At 51.3% G+C, this 18,344-nt stretch overlaps 5 protein-coding genes across 5 annotated transcripts; 2 read left to right on the top strand and 3 right to left on the bottom strand.

The window, feature by feature from the left end:
- Positions 1 to 953: 953 nt before the first annotated feature.
- On the top strand, positions 954 to 3,643 carry VFPPC_13413 (hypothetical protein; the record flags this gene model as incomplete). Its single annotated transcript, XM_022428877.1, has 3 exons — positions 954 to 998; positions 1,275 to 1,458; positions 1,662 to 3,643. The coding sequence occupies 3 exons, from the start codon at positions 954 to 956 to the stop codon at positions 3,641 to 3,643; spliced, it is 2,211 nt and encodes a 736-aa protein (XP_022284598.1).
- A 1,798-nt stretch (positions 3,644 to 5,441) lies between these two features.
- VFPPC_03180 (cell wall glucanosyltransferase Mwg2) lies at positions 5,442 to 6,401 on the bottom strand (the record flags this gene model as incomplete). The annotated part of the gene is made up of 3 exons (XM_018282712.1): positions 5,442 to 5,909; positions 5,984 to 6,246; positions 6,314 to 6,401. The coding sequence occupies 3 exons, from the start codon at positions 6,399 to 6,401 to the stop codon at positions 5,442 to 5,444; spliced, it is 819 nt and encodes a 272-aa protein (XP_018147304.1).
- Positions 6,402 to 7,313: 912 nt separating this feature from the next.
- On the bottom strand, positions 7,314 to 9,902 carry VFPPC_03179 (hypothetical protein; the record flags this gene model as incomplete). The annotated part of the gene is made up of 1 exon (XM_018282711.1): positions 7,314 to 9,902. The coding sequence occupies one exon, from the start codon at positions 9,900 to 9,902 to the stop codon at positions 7,314 to 7,316; it is 2,589 nt and encodes an 862-aa protein (XP_018147303.1).
- A 1,597-nt stretch (positions 9,903 to 11,499) lies between these two features.
- VFPPC_03178 (carbonic anhydrase 2) lies at positions 11,500 to 12,519 on the top strand (the record flags this gene model as incomplete). The annotated part of the gene is made up of 1 exon (XM_018282710.1): positions 11,500 to 12,519. The coding sequence occupies one exon, from the start codon at positions 11,500 to 11,502 to the stop codon at positions 12,517 to 12,519; it is 1,020 nt and encodes a 339-aa protein (XP_018147302.1).
- Positions 12,520 to 13,239: 720 nt separating this feature from the next.
- VFPPC_03177 (calcium-transporting ATPase 3) lies at positions 13,240 to 16,741 on the bottom strand (the record flags this gene model as incomplete). The annotated part of the gene is made up of 3 exons (XM_018282709.1): positions 13,240 to 15,598; positions 15,655 to 16,263; positions 16,341 to 16,741. The coding sequence occupies 3 exons, from the start codon at positions 16,739 to 16,741 to the stop codon at positions 13,240 to 13,242; spliced, it is 3,369 nt and encodes a 1,122-aa protein (XP_018147301.1).
- Between the last annotated feature and the right edge of the window lie 1,603 nt (positions 16,742 to 18,344).

The raw sequence follows: 18,344 nt of genomic DNA, 5'->3' as shown, positions 1-18,344 counted from the left end.
GTTGGATCTCCCCATCGTTCGGTTCTCTGCCCCTGTTTCTCTCTCCATGTTCCAAAACCAGGACCGCAGAACCACTGCAAGATCGATACACCACATGTCTCCTTAATAAAAGCTGCTAATTGGTGCCAGTGACAGAGCCTAAACAGAAACGGTGACAACAAAGCTGTTGGAAGGATCTTGCTCATTGAAACGAATCAGGTTGGAGGCTACCACGAAGAACAGATAGGCCTAGCAAGGCACCACACATCACGGCGGGCTCTTCCGAATCTGCTCAACAACAAGACTGCTTCACCTCACTGCTCCCTTTTTACTCAGATTCCCGAAACCTGACTCTGCCAGGAATTCCCTCTTTACTCATCTGGACAGCTTTCGCCAATGAGATAACAGTCTTTCCAGACATTCTAAGCGGTTATTGTGCTATCAGAAGTTATCCGGCTCCCCTTTTGAGAAAATCTAACCAGGAAGGGAAAGACAGCCCACTCTGATTATTAGAAGGATCTTCTCTTCTTGGAATGCGCCTGTCTCTGCTCTGGATCGGGACTGCTGTCTGCCACCGCTAGGATCTTTCATCGCGCCAGTAAGATGACCCCAGTCTTTATGCTGTCTCACTCAAGTGCGCCCCCTTCTGGGAGTGGAAAGAAGCAAACCCCCCGTGGGCGTTTAACTGACATGTCTCCGCAGCATAACAAAAGCATACACCTCCACATTAGTCTCTACGCCTGTGCCATTATCAAATCTCCGACTGAGAGACCAAGCGCTTCCCGAAGGCAAGGGAACCCCTCTTGCCTGAGTGATTCTCGTTGGATAAGACCTCGACAAGACCTGGTTTTAACACGAGCCGCGACCACTCTTCTTTCACTTAAGACAGTGGTTGGCATTCTTCAACTACTTTCTTCTCTCTTGGACCATCTGTTTGTTCACCTACATCACCTCGTTCTCCCTCGACTGGCTTCATGTCTGTTGCCAAGTTCCAGTCTCCATCATACAAGCTCTTCGAGGTGAGTCGCCGGTCCAGATTTTGTTGCAACACCACCCTGCACCAGAACGAAAAACTAGAAACACCTCGCTCTAATTCTTCACCTCCTTCAACCCCAACTCCTGTCTCTGCTTTTCCGTAACGCATCGTTGATTCTCCCATACTGTCCCTTCGCGCTGCCCAACAGGCCTCCCACATCCGCCAAAGCATTGGGGTAGAGCATCCAGGCGCTGGGTTTACCTCCTTACAACTTGAGGCAGGCATTTCAACATTCACGCTAACGACACTGTGCTCGTAGTTGGAAATCAACACGGGCAGAACTATCATAGTTGGTGAAGACGACGGGCTAGATTCCCCAAACACTCTCGTCCTCAAACACGAAGAAGCTGTTCAAGCAGCCAACGGAGGGGGTCCACGGAGGGATTCTCCAAGCTTTTTGGAAATGGCAGCCTACAGTAAAGCTCAGTTGCCGGCGGTGCCAGGTACGTTTTCGGCCTCGTGCCACGTTGGTTGTGTTCAAGGCGAAAATGGGGCTCTCGACTCTTTGAGTTGGAAGCTGTAGACTTATATGCTGCGATTGCGGATGTTGGATTGCCCGAATTTAATTCGCAAAGGAAGCGACCACGGGGGTTTCGATGGTTCTATGAATGACCGTTTGAAAGCTAACTTCGGCACGTCTCTGTAGGCTACGACACGGCACGGTACCAAGATCCCACTTACGATCAGTATCCCGCGCAGAACTTTTCCGTGCAGCAGACAGAGAAATTTGCGCAGCTGAATCAGCAATCATTTGCGTCCAACAATGCGGTTGCCCAATACATTCCCACGGGTCCTACGGTCTTGTCCTGTCAGCCAATGTCGGGCATGTTTGGAACAAAAGTTTATATGAAAGTATCCTCACATTATGACTTGCTTTCCATGTCGTCAGCAATGCCGTATTTTTCAGTTTGCTTTGGGTCCGAGAAGGTTCCTATTCAGGACTTCGCCCGAGATGCTCAAGATACAACTGGCTACGTATACTCGTGCAGTGTAGACGCTCCACAGCTTCTGGTCACGGGCTGCAACAGCAATAACGTGCCTTTATCATTAATTGTTGAAGGTGCAGCTGGAGAAGAGATCTCGCGGACGGGCGCAGGGTCTTTTCAGTATCTTGAAGGGTCTGGGGATGATATCACGCGGACAAGCAAGCTGCCCAAGCATGACACTACAGCAGCTGGACCTGAAGTGGATCAGGCGAGTACCTCGCCAAAGACTGTTGATGCGCAGTTGCCTCCCGAGTCGGCTACAAATAGTTACGACTATCCTTCACAGCAGAATCAATATGCAAATGCATTTCCTCAAGGCAGCGGCGACATGATTACGACGTACAGAAGCAGCAGCTTTACAGAGCCACACTATCGGCGGTCCGCCCCGTCCTGGAGCGGTTTTGGCGGGTCGTTGGGGAGCACAAGAAGCTCCCTGGATCACTCAGCAATGAGTGGTGGACGGCCGAGTTTGACGCCACTCCCGATGCCTTCCTCAGCAGGCAGCGGGACCCCACAGCTTATCCGGACGAGTACTATTGCCAACGGTGCGAGCAGCAACGGATCATACCACCCTATCTCGCTGTACTCCAGCAAGGCTGTTTTGAAAATTAACGGAAAGCTGGATAGCATGGCCGAGAACTGGACACAAGAAGAATGGGATAATCGACGCCGCATCGTCATGTTTCGTAAGTCGCAAACAGGTTCTACTTTGACAGCCAGCTTTCGAGCCGTTCCGGTCAACGAAAGGCCAGCAAACAGCATTTGCGTGTCGTGTATCTGGTGGGCAGAAAAAGCAGAATGCTACGTCACGTCGGTTGACACTATCCATCTGCTCGAGCAGCTTGTTGCATCGCCAAACCGCTTTAGCGTTGAGGAGAAGAACCGAATTCGCCGCAACTTGGAAGGGTTCCATCCCCTTACAGTGTCAAAGGCGAAGGCGGATAGCGAAGAATTTTTCAAAATCATCATGGGTTTCCCCAACCCGAAGCCTCGAAACATCGAAAAGGACGTCAAGGTGTTTCCGTGGAAGATTCTCGAGCCGGCACTGAAGAAGATCATTGGAAAGTACAGCGCCAGTCCGAGCAGCACTCTCCCACCTAGCAGCATGATGACACCAGTGAGCACTGCACCATATGCCCCATTGCCAACACCACCGGGTCACGGCATGGCTTCGCAGCAAAGCCTTCCATCTCATCACGGCGACACGCAGAGCCAATACTCGGTCCATTCCAGCCATCATGACCCTATTCCTTCACCCAGATCGCTGTCAGGCTCACAGCCCACGTGGACACCGTACACAACGGCACCGGCATACACGGCATCAAGTCGCACCCTCAGCCCTACGAACAGGCATGCAAGCCCACAGCAAGGTCACCAACATGCGCCTCCGATGCGCATCAACACAAACCCGTTGCCGGCAGTGACCACGTATGATTCACGGACTGTATCAACTACTGGTTATAGTTCAAGTGGCTTACACACTCCGATCAGTCAACACCCATCGTCAACAGCGACACCGCCACGTTGGGACACTACATCCGCAAACTACTCGGACAGTTATCCCAGTTTAAGCTCGCATCACCAGTCCGGCCCTCCAGTGTACAGCACCGGGGGTTATGGAGATGGAGCACCTCGAGCATAAACTGGGCGGGGAAAAATCAAAGGGGACCGACACACAAGGGGCTCATGAGGCGGCAAGCTTTTCTGTTCGGCGGCGGCCGCCCCAAAGAAGATGTTGAAAGATGCAAGCGTCGGCCTCGTATTCATTTCAGCACGGGGACCCCAAGAATGGATTGGAGTCAGCGACAAAGACTACTACAGCCTCGTGAGCGAGCGTCAGGAGGGTCGGCGGGAGAGTCATGTGGTTCGAGGTTGGAGCAAAGGTGGTGCTGGCTGTAAAGACAACTCTGTTGGTTGGACTTTTGCAGCCAATCAAAACACCAAGCCGCCCTCCTCTCTTGGCTGCATGGCCGATGTGGGGATGGATGCCCTTCGCGTCACACTTCCGATGCCAGGTGCCTGCACACCCGCGTGCCTCCTATTGGCTGTGTGACCTGACCACGGACGAAACTGGATCAAGCCAAGGACTAAAATGGACGAAATGGGTTGTGTCAGTTTTAGCTCGACTGTCAAAATGCCGGGACATGCATGCATGTGTGCATGCATCCTGTCTGTCTGTCTGTCTGTCTGCCTGGCTTGGTTTGGTTTGGTTTGGTTTGAACTGGCTAACCATTCCGGCTCTGTCGTTGCCCGAAGCCGTTCAGCCATATGGACATCACATCTTGTTACCAAAGGTCCTTGCTTTTTTCTTTACCTTTACTCTTTGTTTCAACATCTCCCCTGCCGCGGCCATGATTTCGTCACACCTTGCCCTGCCTGCGTCGGGTTGCTTCCTGACCCTCCCTCAGGCCTTGGTCGGACCCCAATTCCTGCAGTCAGTTGTATTCCGTGGCATATTTCAAAGGCTCTGCACATTTATAATGAGCGAGTCGGTGGTGTCATTTGTTTCATCTTACAAAGGTGCACCTGTTTTATTCCTTGAGAAAGGTCTGTTTTTGAGAGGCATATATATACCCGTATGGTGCGAACGAAGGTTATTGTGTTTTGTTTGATATTTACAATTTTGACGGCGATTGCCTTGATTGCGAGGCTTGTTTGGATTTGGATTTTTCAGTTTCTGTTACTGCTTTGGTATTATCTCCCTGACCTCAGAAGAGTGCTGGGTTCACGTTAGTCATGGGAAGAGATGGGATCTTGGGAGCCATGACAGCCTGCGTCGGATATTGGGGGGTGTGAAGGTATGGTGTTGCGGAATATCATTTAGAGACGGGACTTGGGATGCTGGAAGATTGGAACAAGCATTGCATTGCACTGCATTGTTCAGCTTGGGTTTTAGTAGTATATGGATGATGATAATATTAAGCTGTTAATAATAATTTCTTCTGCATATAAGTACGTCCGTTGACACTGTTTTCGTGATTTGCGGACATGACATGTCGTTGCGTGCTGGTTGCAGATTTTGGCAACGGTATCTAGTCGCGCGTCTGTTTCGAGTGTCACTCAATTTCATTCTTGTGGCAATAAAATGTATAGGGAATGTGTACATTCATTGCCAAAAGCGAGAGTTTTCCCATCCGTACATAGATGGGCTTGATACACAATCACAGGGATATAGTCCCATTCTTGGACGAGAATGGAAAGAGACGATGAGTTAAATGCCTAGTTCATTGATGAATCTTGATTATTAAGAGGCAGATATAAACAGGGTGCCTAGTGTCTTCTTCTCACCGGTCTCCTACATCTAACCCCAACCCAATAGAAAAGAAACTATTTGCTCTCTTGGAATCGGAACAAAACACTCTCGCGCAGATAAATCACGAACCCCCCAAAACAATGTGCAATTCCCCCATCTCTTTCTTGTTGCTTTTTCTCGAAAAGACTTACTGAACGCGAATGCTCTGCCAGGTTCCGCTCTTGTCGCCATAAACATACTGCCTCGCCGCCCGCCCTGGACCATCACCGCCCGCATAATCAGTAATTGTAACGCTCTTGTAGAACGCCACAAACGGCTTCCTGCTCCAGTCGGCATACCCGCCAGCCCAGTCGACGGTACCCTGTGCATTGCCCTGCTTTCCAGCCACCCACGTTCCCAGCTTGATCTGCATGGGCGTCTGGGGAAACCCAGCCGGGCCGGGAGGGCAATCTTTGGCGAGGAGCGTGCGAACAGGTCTGCCGTCGATGGACCACACGACTTTGCTTCTTGTCCATTCAATGGTGTACTTGTGAGTTGAGCCGACGGGGTTGCTGACGGGGTGGAATTGGCCACGGTTGTAGACGCTGGTGTCGCCTTTGGAGAAGTAGTTTGTCTGGACGCGGGCGTTGTCGCTGCCGATGAATTCCCAGTCAATCTGGCATTGTGAGCTTACATCTTCAACAGAGTAAGAAAAGGGATAGGATAAGAAAGAGAAAAGGCGTCACGTACCTCGTCTAGGTCATCGGATTGGAGAACCATGCTGGTCACGATGCCTCGGCCCGGTGCTGCCTGGACAACAACCTCAAGTTTCCCAAAGAAGATGTACTTGTCTGAGGCGATGGTAGGAGAATCAGACGGTGAGTTGATTGTGAAAACGGCCCCGTTACGACCATACGAGATGCCGCCGGAGAGAGGCGTGAAAACACCACATGTGTTGGCGGCGAAATTGCATGATGCTTGCCGGTTGCTGAACGCGGGGTCAGGAGGACATCCTATCCGTTGATTATTCCAAATTAGTCAACTGATGATCTGGGAAGAAATGGGCGTGACTTAAGTTACCGTTTTGCTTGAGAGGATTGCATTTGCTAAATGTCTGTCCGGAGACAATGTCAGCCACAAGGGCAAACAGAAATACCGCGGAAAGCATTCTCCAACAAGAAAAAGTCACCCAATTCAAATTTGATTTTTGCTACAAGATGTCAATTGAATCCGTTTGCTTCCAATTATTCAAAAGGGGGGAAAGTTAGTAAAAAGCGCAAACACGGAAGATAAAAATACTCGTTATGCACATTCGATGCGGTGCAAGACGCAAACGCCACCAAGGTGGCCCCCCTCCAATATTATGCGCCATTCGGATACCATCTACAATTTCCCAATCCATCGGCGTCGTCGGCGTCCAGGCTGGGAAGCGTAATGAGGGCGGGCCATTTTTTTGGTTGTGACAGGTTGCAGAGCCCGAAATTGCGGTGTCTTGATTCGGGTGTGGAAGATTGGAAGAGCAGGGAGATGGCTGGGAAAGGGAGGCGTGGAGCTCCGTTGTTTGTTTTTGGTTCTTTTTTTGGGAGAGATGAGATGAGTGTTTGCTTTTTTGGTAGATGCGGACATGGTTGCTTTTGTGCATGGAGTAAGCTGTATGTTGAAGGGTGGATGGTTGTGGTTGTGAAATGGGATGGAGGGTACGAATTTGTGCAGGATTTCCATTTTGGGCGAATTGGTGATGATGGTGATGATGATGGTGTCATCACATGCATTCACTTGCCATGTTCTACAAAGACGGTGATGATGCAATGCCAGTGGTGGGAAATACGAGATAAACTTTCATGTGAGTGATGCTCATGCCAAGAGTATCTATGATTTTGCTTTCTCTCAGATGAATGAATACGAGTCCTTTCCCCGCCTGTGTGCCAAGTGTAGATGTGCATCATCAGCCTCAAAGTCAAATGTTTTACCACCCCAATGCACTCACACACGTACGCACATAAAGACATCTCACTCAAACATAAACATCCAAAACAACGGCATCTCAATTCCAAAACAGAAAAAAAAAGCACATCCAAACCTACGTCCACACCTCCTCAAACTCCTGATATCCCGATCCCACACTCCTCACCTTCTCACTCCTAGGCATCGTCACCACGGCCCTCGAATTCGGCGGAATCCAAACCCGCAGCTTGAACCTCCCCCCGTCAATATCCCACTGCGCTCTCACCTCGCCATACGAACTCACAAACTTGGTATCAGCATGCGTGATGCCCCCTCCTGGAATGGGCGCAACCGCAACAGTCCTCCAGCCAGCTTCACCTGGCGCAAGACCGCCTATCGTGCGATGTACCCAGTCTGCCACGGCCCCGAAAGCATAGTGGTTGAAGCTAGTCATCGATCCGGGGTTGACGTGTCCGTCGGCGAGCAGGCTATCCCAGCGCTCCCACGTCGTGGTGCCATTCATGACCACCTGGTACAGCCACGACGGGACCTTTGTCTGCAGCAGCATCGAGTAGAAGTCGTCGACTGCGCCTATGGACTGGAGCGCCGGTGCGAGCGCAGGCGTGCCGGCGAAGCCCGATCCGACGAGGTAGTCGTTCTTTGCGACTATGTCTCGGAGCGTGGCTGCAGCCGTCGCCTTTTGCTTGTCGTCGGTGTATAAGCCGAAGTCGAGGGCGAGCGCGTAAGCCGTCTGTGTGCGGTTCGCCATGGCGCCGTTCACCATCCATGACTTTTGGAAGTTGGTCCGCAGGGCGGCGTGCTGCTTGGTGTATTCGTCTGCGGATGTCTTGTCGCCTAGAATAGAAGACATGTTGGCTAGCAGCTCCGTCATCCGTACGAGATACGCATCCGCCACGAGATATGCGTGTGTTGTAGCTGCGCCGGCATTCTCTGGCGGTGCTTTCGGATCTAACCAGTCGCCGAATTGAGGACCGCTGCGATCCCATAACCTGTCTTCCTTGCGGGGGACGCCCTTGTCAATCCATGCCTTGGACTGCGGATACTGCTCCTTGAGCATGTCCTTGTCGCCGTAGAACTGGAATAGATTCCAAGGTCCGCCTACGGCAACGTCTCCCCAGAACGCGGCCGGCGTGTCGATATGGTCCGGCGGAATCGTTGGAACGAAAAACGGCACCCGCATCAGTCCCTGTCTCTGCATCTCAGACCACATGTCCTTGTGCCATCCCCTCCAGAAGCCAGCCGTGTTGTATAAGAAGTTGGCTGTTGGTCCAAAGGCGTGTGCGTCGCCCGTCCAGCCCAGCCGCTCGTCTCGCTGCGGGCAGTCGGTTGAAATACTCAGGAAGTTGCCCTTCATGGACCACTGCACATTGGCGTGGAACTTGTTGAGCAGCTCGTGCGAGGACTGGAACCAGCCCGTTTGCTCGATGTCGCTGTGGACGACGATGCCCTTGATGGAATCCCGTGTAAGTGGTGTGTCTGCCGGCCAGCCATCTACCTGCGCGAATCGGAATCCGTGAAACGTAAAGTGCGGCTCCCACGTCTGATTCTTGTCCCCGTTGAGGATCAAAGTATCCGTTGCTTTGGCAGATCGCAATGGCCGCAGTGCTAGTTCTCCATTGTCCATTACCTCGGCGTGGTGAAGCGTAATGTTTGTTCCACTTGGGCCGTGGACCTTGAGACGTAGCCAGCCCACCATGTTTTGGCCCATGTCAAGCACCGTCTTTCCCGAGGCGGATGTAAAGATTCTCTCTGGCTTACGCTCTTCCAACTTGCGGACGGGAGGGCCATCAGGGGGAACTAACTGCCCTTTCACGGGGGGTAGTTTCTTAACCGCAAGCCACTTGTCGTCCTTGAAGGAGGAACTAGACCAGCCCTTCATGTCGGCTTCCATTCGAGAGTCGTATGTTTCTCCGTCATATATCTCGGAAGACACAACGGGTCCGGTATTTGCTTTCCACGACACATCAGACGGCACTGTGAGCACCGTCCCATTCTTCAGCGTGACTCGAAGCAGTGACTGAAGACCAATCGTATCACCCCAGATATTGCGATTATTCTCAAATGCATAACGGCCGGCATACCAACCCTCACCAACCAACACCCCAATAGCGTTATCTCCCTTCTTCAACAGATCCGTAACGTCATACGTATCATAGACATGACGAAAGTTATACGATTGCCACCCCGGTGCCATTACCGCATCCCCAACCCGACGCCCATTTATCTCTGCTTCATATAACCCCAGCGCAGTGATATACAGCCTCGCAGTTTGTACGTCCTTATCCACAGGAAACGACTTTCGAAAGTATATCGGCCTCTTGGGACCATCTACCTCTGAAGGACGATCAGCAGCAATTGGACCCGCGCCAGCCCAGTCTTGCGAGCTTAAAAGCCCCGTCTCAACGGCCACCCAGTCGGACCATGGTGTTGAGGACTGTCCTGCTTTGCCGTGAGCACGAACTCTCACTTTCGCTGCTTCAGCTGACTTGAGAGGCTCGTCTGGCCAGGGAACATAGGCAGATTGCGAAGTGGTGTATGATTTGGCCAGGGCGTGTCCATGACGGTTTACCTGGATGTCGTAGGAGGATTGTTGCCAGTTGGGGGCATCACCTCCGAAGCGCCACGATATTCGGGGTTTCGTCTCCGCGATACCTAGGGCGGTGCGGTGATGTTCAAATGCTACTTGGGAAATAGACACGGCCATGTTGGACTCATCACTTGCTTAGTCTGTGGCCTTCAGAAATCAGCATCATGGTATTTAGGAGTGATATATATCATGGCTAGTCACAATCTAATTAACAGCTAGTTTTCGAGGTCACTCGGCAACAATTAACCCGGCGGGACAAGTCCCAACGACATAGTCTAAGCAATGATGCTCATGAGGGGCCGATCATCGAGGCATAGTCCTGTTTGTAGGTCGTCATAGGATTCCACCGAAGTTACATGCAAGCTTACATTAAGGCCTTGTCCAGAATGGCCTCTCTCGGCTCCCAAGGGCGCGAAGCCACGAAATTAGATTATGTTGTCGTCTTCATTGGCTCGGCTGTTGGGAGGTTACTTCTACTCCATGAACGACTCCGCACGCATTGCGGGGAAGAATCTGCAAACTTGCCAGATTGGGAAGGATGTCCTAGTATGTGATTTAACTTGGACGAAGAAAATAAGTCTTGTGAGGGTAGCTGTGCCTTGCTTTGGGATTGGTGAGGCATGCTGATGTTTGGATTATGAGTTTGTGGACTGGCTGTGATGGTGTTGGGTAGCTGTGACTTTGCGCAGGTTGCTTGGTCGGTGTGCCGCTGATGGACAACTATTGGCTAATTAGAGTAGATGGAATTATTTCTGGGATAATTTGAGCCATTTGGTTTCGTAGATGCCTAGGAATAGGTATACAAGGTATGTGGAATATTGTGTTGAGTCGTCATTTTCTGCATGCATCGCAACTGCAGCGTTTCGGTTGTGCACCAAGAGTCAGCACGACCTGAGGAATTGGTGAGAGCATCGCAAAGTTCAAACAATTAAATGAATCGTATACAGGACTCGTCGATCAATGTGCTGCCTCGGTCCTAATGCTACTATTCTTGGAACCGATGTGCAACGGAGAGGATATTCAGGCAATAGAGTCGGGAATAAGAGGACAACAGTTGCATGTTTATTGCGACGATTTGCATGCTGCATCGATCACTGGAGCTATTTAAGGCATGTTTGAACCCGATCAAACAGAATTGACTCATTATTAACCAAAGCACGACACATTCGGCGCAAGATGCAGGGTAACTCGGCATTGGCAAGTCACTCTGACGCTTCCGACCGAAACCGGCCCATGCCGGCCCAAGCAAGCAACCAGACCCTTCATCAATTGACCAAGCAATGCGTCATTGAGAGTGTTGAAACGAAGAATCTCGCAGCTTGAATTAAATGGAGCAACGATTCGACTCCACATCTCCATCTGATCTGCCCGCATCAATTAATTGCATTGATCAATTGCACCCAGTGTCGCCTTATCGCGGCTCAACAAATTCATCGAACCAACCACAGGCAGTTACAACGCCGACAGAAAACGGGACCAATTTGACCAGCTCCTTCCTGCCTCGACTTATGTTGACTCGTTGCTTGACCCGTCACACTCCGGTCTCCGTCTGCACTAGCTGACGTCTCCGAACAGTTCCCGATACACTGCAGCTGCACCTGCATCCATTTGATCCCCAAAAAGCCTCAATCGCAACCACGACCAAGAGCACGAGCACCAAACTTACCTCATCCAACAACTACGTCAATCCCTTTATCCGACTTCATCCGTCCCCATGCTCCTCCCCCGCCTCATCTTCGCACCATCACCATCCCTACGCAGCATCACCCGCGTAGCAGCCACCGCATCAAGACCTTTCGCATCCGATCCTCTCTGCATCGCCAGATCCAGCTCCAGCTCCAGCTCCAGCTCCAGATCCAAATCCGCACAAGCTCCCACACTCGCACGACTCGCCAGCTCCTGTTGCGGCTCCTCAACCTCAACCCCTCCATCCAACAATCCTCATAAATACCAAACCCCCTCCTCCTCCTTCACCACCACCACTCCCACAGCAAACTACTCAACCTCATCACCACCCTCCCCCTTCACCTTCAAAATGTCCTCCTCCGACAACAACAAACCCCCTTCCGCCGAAGACGTCTCCAAATACCTCCGCGAAACCCACGACCGCCTCTTCGACAATAACCGCGCCTGGGCTGCCGAAAAGGCCGAAAGGGACCCAGGCTACTTCGCCAAACTGTCCGCCGGACAATCCCCCGAATACCTCTGGATAGGATGCAGCGACTCCCGCATCCCCGCCGAGCAAATCACCGGCCTCGAGCCAGGCGAGGCTTTCATCCACCGCAACATTGCTAACCTCGTCTGCAACACCGATCTCAATGTTATGAGCGTCATCAACTACGCCGTGCGCCACCTCGGCGTCAAGCACATCATTGTCTGCGGACACTACGGCTGCGGCGGTGTCAAGGCCGCCATGACACCCAAGGACCTGGGGCTGTTGAACCCCTGGTTGCGGAACATTCGCGACGTGTACAGGCTGCATGAGAAGGAGCTGGATGCCATCCCTGACGAAGAGCAGCGCTACAATCGACTGGTTGAGCTGAATGTCGAGGAGCAGTGCCGCAATATCGTCAAGACTGCTGCTGTTCAGCAGAGCTATGCCAAGAACCAGTTCCCTGTTGTCCATGGCTGGGTCTTTGGTTTCCATGATGGCTTGTTGAAGGACCTCAAGATTGATTTCCAGGCCATGTTGAAGAATATCCAGAAGATTTACAATCTTACTGAGGCTGAGTAAAGGGGTGGGGAGTTGTGACGGAAGGATGGGGTGCTTGGTGCAAGTTCGTTGAAAAATGTGCAAATGGCGTTGGGCAGAATTGGAGACTATGAGCGTTTGGGTCTTGGACACATGCATGGCACAAACTACGATGCTGATGCTGACATGGAAATGGAGTTGGGTTGTGGCTGTGGGAACGGGCTTTGGATTAGACAATAGGTGATATGAATTGTATTCTTGGACACTCTTGACGACATTCCACGAGAAGTCCCACTGCCTTGACTACAGGTGTTCTTGTCGTTGACCAGTGCTTTGAAATATTCCAATGTCATCTTTGTGAATGACCAACTGTGCTTCCCGACGATTTCTGCACCGTCTCTGAGCCACTCTCGAGTCACAAGGTAAACCACTGCCTGGCAACCAACTTCACCACTCTTTCAGATTTCCCCTCGACAGATTTCCTTCCACCAAGCACAGTTGCCAAGAACCACCAATACATTTATCACAGGCTGACAAAAATGATGTGAAGCTCATTTTCCATTTGCTAATGCTCTACTATTTGGATATAGGCGGCCACGTCCCGCCATGCGGCATCTAAATCGTGTCATATATCTACTCAGCCACATGCAATGAACATGCCACTCCTCCTCTTTGTGAATACAATATATTGAACATTCTCTCATAAACATCATTAAATCCCAACTCTTCCCACCAACTGACCATTCCTTGCACCACCTGAATTTATACCTGTTCAGTTCCTTGGACAGCGCCTTGGTTGCCACGCGAGGAGCTGTACCGGGATACAGAGTCGCCGGTGTCCTTTCGGGAGAACGATGCCCAAGTCTTGAAGCTCGACATTGACATGGTCTTGCGGAACTTAGGGCCTTGGTCATCGGGTCCTCCCTGGCCCCATGAGCCTCGCTGAACTGGACGATCTTCGAGCAAGCGGAAGCGCCGCTTAATGAATTTCCATAATTCGATTCCAGCAACAAAGATCATTGTGAAACCAATAGACAAAGCCCATTCCCACGAAATACCCTTGTGCTTGAAGAACTTGGTGTTGAGGAAAGGGATATACACGACGGGGAACACGGATAACCCTCCGAGAATGACAGACCAAAAGAGGAAGCGGTTGCTGTACAGGTCCTTGAAGACGGGGAATCGGCTATCATCGTCAGGGTTGAGATGGAACATGGATCGCCGCAGACTCTTGAACTCCCAGGCTGAGATAAGAATCAGCCACGTTAACTCGGCAAACGTGGCCGCGCGTGCCCTGAAGACGGCATTGCAAACATCGGTGTATTCTGTGTTGCAGTTTTCTCCAAGGTCGCCATTGTTGGCACCATAGATGATGATCACAAAGGTGCACATTGTGCATGCGCCCATGATGATACCGTAAACGATCATATCGACGATAATCTGGTTCGTGAACACACCACGGCGCTTGTCCTGAGGAGGTTTGCGCATCACGTCGGCAGCAGCAGCCTCCCGACCTAGACCAAAAGCAGGGAAGGAAGACGTAACCATGTTGATCCAGATAATCTGCAGAGGCGAGACTGGGAAGACAGAGAATCCTGTGTGATCTACAAAGCCAAGACCAGCGATCAGGAGAATGACCTCACCGACGTTAGAGGTGAGAAGATGCAGAACAAACTTCTGAATATTGTCAAACATTCGACGACCTTCGCGGATAGCAGCAACAATAGAGTTGAATTTGTCGTCAGTCAGCACAATCTTGGAGGCAGACTTGGCGACATCTGAGCCAGAGCCCATGGCGATACCGACGTCCGCACGAGACAGAGAAGGGGCATCGTTGACACCATCGCCAGTCATAGCCATGAAAGCACCCCGTCGTCGGAGCGCCTCAATCATACGAGTCTTTGTGTCGGGGGCACAACGAGCAATGACAAGAGGAAGCTCCTCGAGAGCGTCAATTTCCTCGTCAGTCATCTTGTCAAAATCGGTCGCTTTCTGAACAATAGACTGGGCAACCTTCTCGGGAAGAACGCCAAGGTTCTTGGGAATGATGCCGACCTCCTTGGCAATTGCCTTGGCCGTTTCAGGGTGGTCACCAGTAAGCATATGAACCTTGATACCAGCCTGAGAGCACTCTCCAATGGACGGCTTCGTCTCACGGCGGGGAGGGTCGTAAATTCCAGCAAGTCCAAGTAAAACGAGATCTTTTTCCACATCCTTGCGAAGCTCTTCATCTTCCGCAGCGGATGATGACTGTTTGGAGGTATATCGACCGTCCCATGGGCGGTAAGCAATAGCAAGAACTCGTTGACCTTGAGATGCGAGGGTATTCATCTGGTTAAGAACATCCTCTTTGAGCTCGTCGGAGATTGGCTGCTGTTCAGAACCCGTGCCAATGTAGGAACATAAATCCAGGATTCGTTCAACAGCACCCTTGGTGAAAACCATGCTATGGTCACTCTCCACAATTGAGCCGCTTGCTCCTGCAGGTGCGTCGTAAATAACAGACATGCGTTTAATAGAACTGTCGAATGGGAACTCAGCAAGCTGCTTCCAACCCCTTGATTCAAGGCTCTTCTTGCCCTGATTGAACCGATGGGCAAAAACCTGAAGAGCAATCTCGGTGGGCTCGCCAGTCGTCTGCCACCTTTCCTCCTCTTCATCGTAGCGAACGGTGGCAAGATTGCAGAGTGCAGTGGATAATAGGAATGCTTGAAGCTCGTCCGTCATCTTCGTGTCAGGCTCCGCCTCGGGATCCTTCCTTGTAGGCTTGGGGTTGAGTTTCTCATCGGGGACGTCAAACTTGAGGACGGCGGCACTGCGTTCCCTGTCATAGTCCCGTTTGGGTTCTTCCTTTTCGGGAGTCGGTTCATCTTTGCTCTGGGAATACGTGACACGGCCCTTGGTCGGGTCATTAGGGCTTTGTGACTCGCGAACAGTATAGATGTGTGAGGCTGGTATCCACGCCTTGCGAACAATCATGGCTCCTTCAGTTAAGGTACCGGTCTTATCGGAGCAAATATTTGTCACACCACCAAGAGCTTCGAGAGCAGAGAGATCTCGGACTACCACATTGGCCTTTCGCATGACTGTTACCGCCACGACCATGGTAATCGTCAAGACGCTGTTGACTAACGTTAGTAACTTTCGTATCGTGGCACGAGATATGGGTCAACTTACGCGACTAGAGACTCGGGAATAATGGCGATGCCAAGAGACGTGGCATAAATGATGACCTCGTTTCTCAAATTGAAATGGTTGACTCCAAACACAACCATGGCAAGGAGGATGGCACAGCCGAAAAGTACGTATGCTAGTGCAGACAGCTTTCGCTGCAACGGAGTGCCTTCAGTCAAACCCAGGAACTTGCCAATGATGTCGTATGTTCGTTTGGCCAGGCCAACCACTGGCTGCTTCTTACCATATTTCCGCCAGTTCATGGACCGACCGGCCTTTCGCTGTTTTTTGGCGGTGGAAGCTGCAATCTTGCCGACTTCAGTGGTCATGCCCGTGGCTGTGACGATACCTCGACCTCTGCCCTTGCGGACAACGGTTGTAGCATATGTCATGTTAACCCGATCACCAATGCCGATCTCGTCCTCAGAAACAGCAACTTTTTCGGTACCTGGGGTAACAATGTTGTTCTCGGTAATCTTTTCGACGGGGATGGATTCGCCAGTAAGCTGGCCCTCTTCACATGCGAGGTTCATAGCCTCAAACATGCGCATATCTGCAGGCACGGTATCACCCATCTTGAGCAGAATAATGTCTCCTGGCACGACGTCAGGGCTGCAAGCAGGTTAGCTGAAATTCAACAAAGTGACAAAAAGGGAGTATAGTAAAAAAATGTGTTCTAACGGACTTACTTTGAAATGACTTGTGTTTTGCCATCTCGGAGAACCATGGCACTAGGCGAAGACAAGGCACGCAGGGCATCCATCCGCTTCTCAGCGCGATACTCTTGCCAGAATCCAATGGTAACATTGAGGCCGATAACAAAGGCGAGTACACCACCTTCGATGTAGTCTTTGATGCCAAAGCTTAGAGCCATGGCAAATGCCAGAACGATAATCATGGCATTGAGAATTTGTTTGGTAAGAATGCTGTACCATGGGATCGTATCACCCACGTCCAGTTCATTTTTGGGGTATTTCTGCTGCAGCTCGGTAACTTGAGCCGTAGTCAGACCTCTATCAATATCGGTATTGAGAGCTTGTGCCGTCTCCTCCACAGTCAGGAGGAACGGATGCTTTGGGAATTCAGCCATTGTCAGACGATGGCCAGTGAGAGACGGATCCGCCGTTGCGTTGCTCGGATGGGGAGCACAGAGAAGTGAATGGCCGAATATAAGTCATAGACGGTGAGGGAGGCGTTGAGATCGCCAAAACGACGCTCGGGTGTATAGGGCTAACGAGTGATCGCGCCCCTCTGGAGAAGTTGTGGTAGTTGTGCTGGTATGAGAGCCTCGTGAAGCTCAGAAGTCCCAACCAAGATCAGAGCCAATGCTGAGCTGGTATATGTGAAGGGACTTTTATTTTCTAGTATTGATTTTGGAAATCAAAACTGTATGATTATTAGACATCAAGAGAGTACAAGAATGACATGCGGGGGACAAAGGGATGTATAAGTACTTCGCAGCCGAGAACTCTTCCGCGGATCTATCCCAACACAATGTAGAGAACCCGGAGAAACGCCAAGAAAGTTGGTCCAGCCGTGGGTCGGCAGAGTTGCTGTTCCATGTAAATTTGCTTGGCAAACCGCCATTCCTAATGATAACTAACGAGTCATAGTTGCCATTGAGCCTCTTTCCCCACGCCTAAATTACGTGGGTGACGGCTTCGATGGGCATTGTGCGGGTGGTGGCGTGACGTCAAACCGGAGCGGACAACTCCTTGATAGCATCGATGTGTGAGGTTGTGGGGCATTCCAGTCCCAAACATTGCACAAACCAACGGAGGAGTTTCTCTGTTCGCAGCGCCAAGAGAATGGGGCAAAAATCCGGCTGGGAATTAACTGCCAAGGGAGCAAATCGTGATGAGTGTTGACAAACAGATTCAGGTGAAGTTGTGTCTGGTTGACTGGGGCGGGGACTGGGGGCGAGCGAGGAACTTACATTGGCAGCCACAAAAGTTTAAAACTAGCAGGGAAGGAGCAGCCGCCGGGTCCATGCCTCTGAAAACAGAGTTTAGCAGCACCTGCCTTAGCACCTGGCATTGCCTCCCGAGACAGCCCAATCCTTTTCGGCAGGTGCTTCCCACTGAGACATAGTTTATTCCCATTGGCACAGAGGGCCCTACGCAAGCAAACCAGACCAGACATTTGCACAAATCTCCTGCTTGCAACCCACACCTTGTCCCGGATGGCCAGTGTGCCATGCCACAGGTTGACTTACATTCCATCGACAGTCAGAAAATGGTTGATGGATGCCCTCTGGTAGACCACACTTCTTTCTCTCATCCTCTCCTCCTGCTTATGATCAGTTTGTTTTCGTGCCAAGAGGACACCTCTCTTGGCGACGCGCGTCGACCAGTCGTTGAAGCAGCAAGCTATTGCCAAGATGAATAGGCGGTGGTCTTTGTCCACATCACAGTGGCAGACCATGCAAGCCAAACTTGACTGAAGGTGGCTTCAGCAACAGTGTTGTGGGAGCCGATTAAGCTGCGACTGGCCAAATGGTGGCATGTTTGCATGGTCTTCTGCAACTTAGTGAGTTAAGGTTATGTTGGACAGCCCCAAGCTTATCTTGGGGCTGCGTCTCAGTGGCCAACCCCGGCATGGTTAGTGGACAACTGTGGACTATTAGTGGATGGTGCGGCGCCTATCAGTGTCATCCCACAAGAGGGGCCCTGGAATATAGGGCTTGGCGCGCG

The sequence above is a fragment of the Pochonia chlamydosporia genome, chromosome 2 (assembly GCF_001653235.2).
Source record: "Pochonia chlamydosporia 170 chromosome 2, whole genome shotgun sequence".
Taxonomy (NCBI): Eukaryota; Fungi; Ascomycota; class Sordariomycetes; order Hypocreales; family Clavicipitaceae; genus Pochonia; species Pochonia chlamydosporia.
Note: the sequence above shows the minus strand (reverse complement) of the source record. Positions and strands in the feature narration are given on the sequence as shown.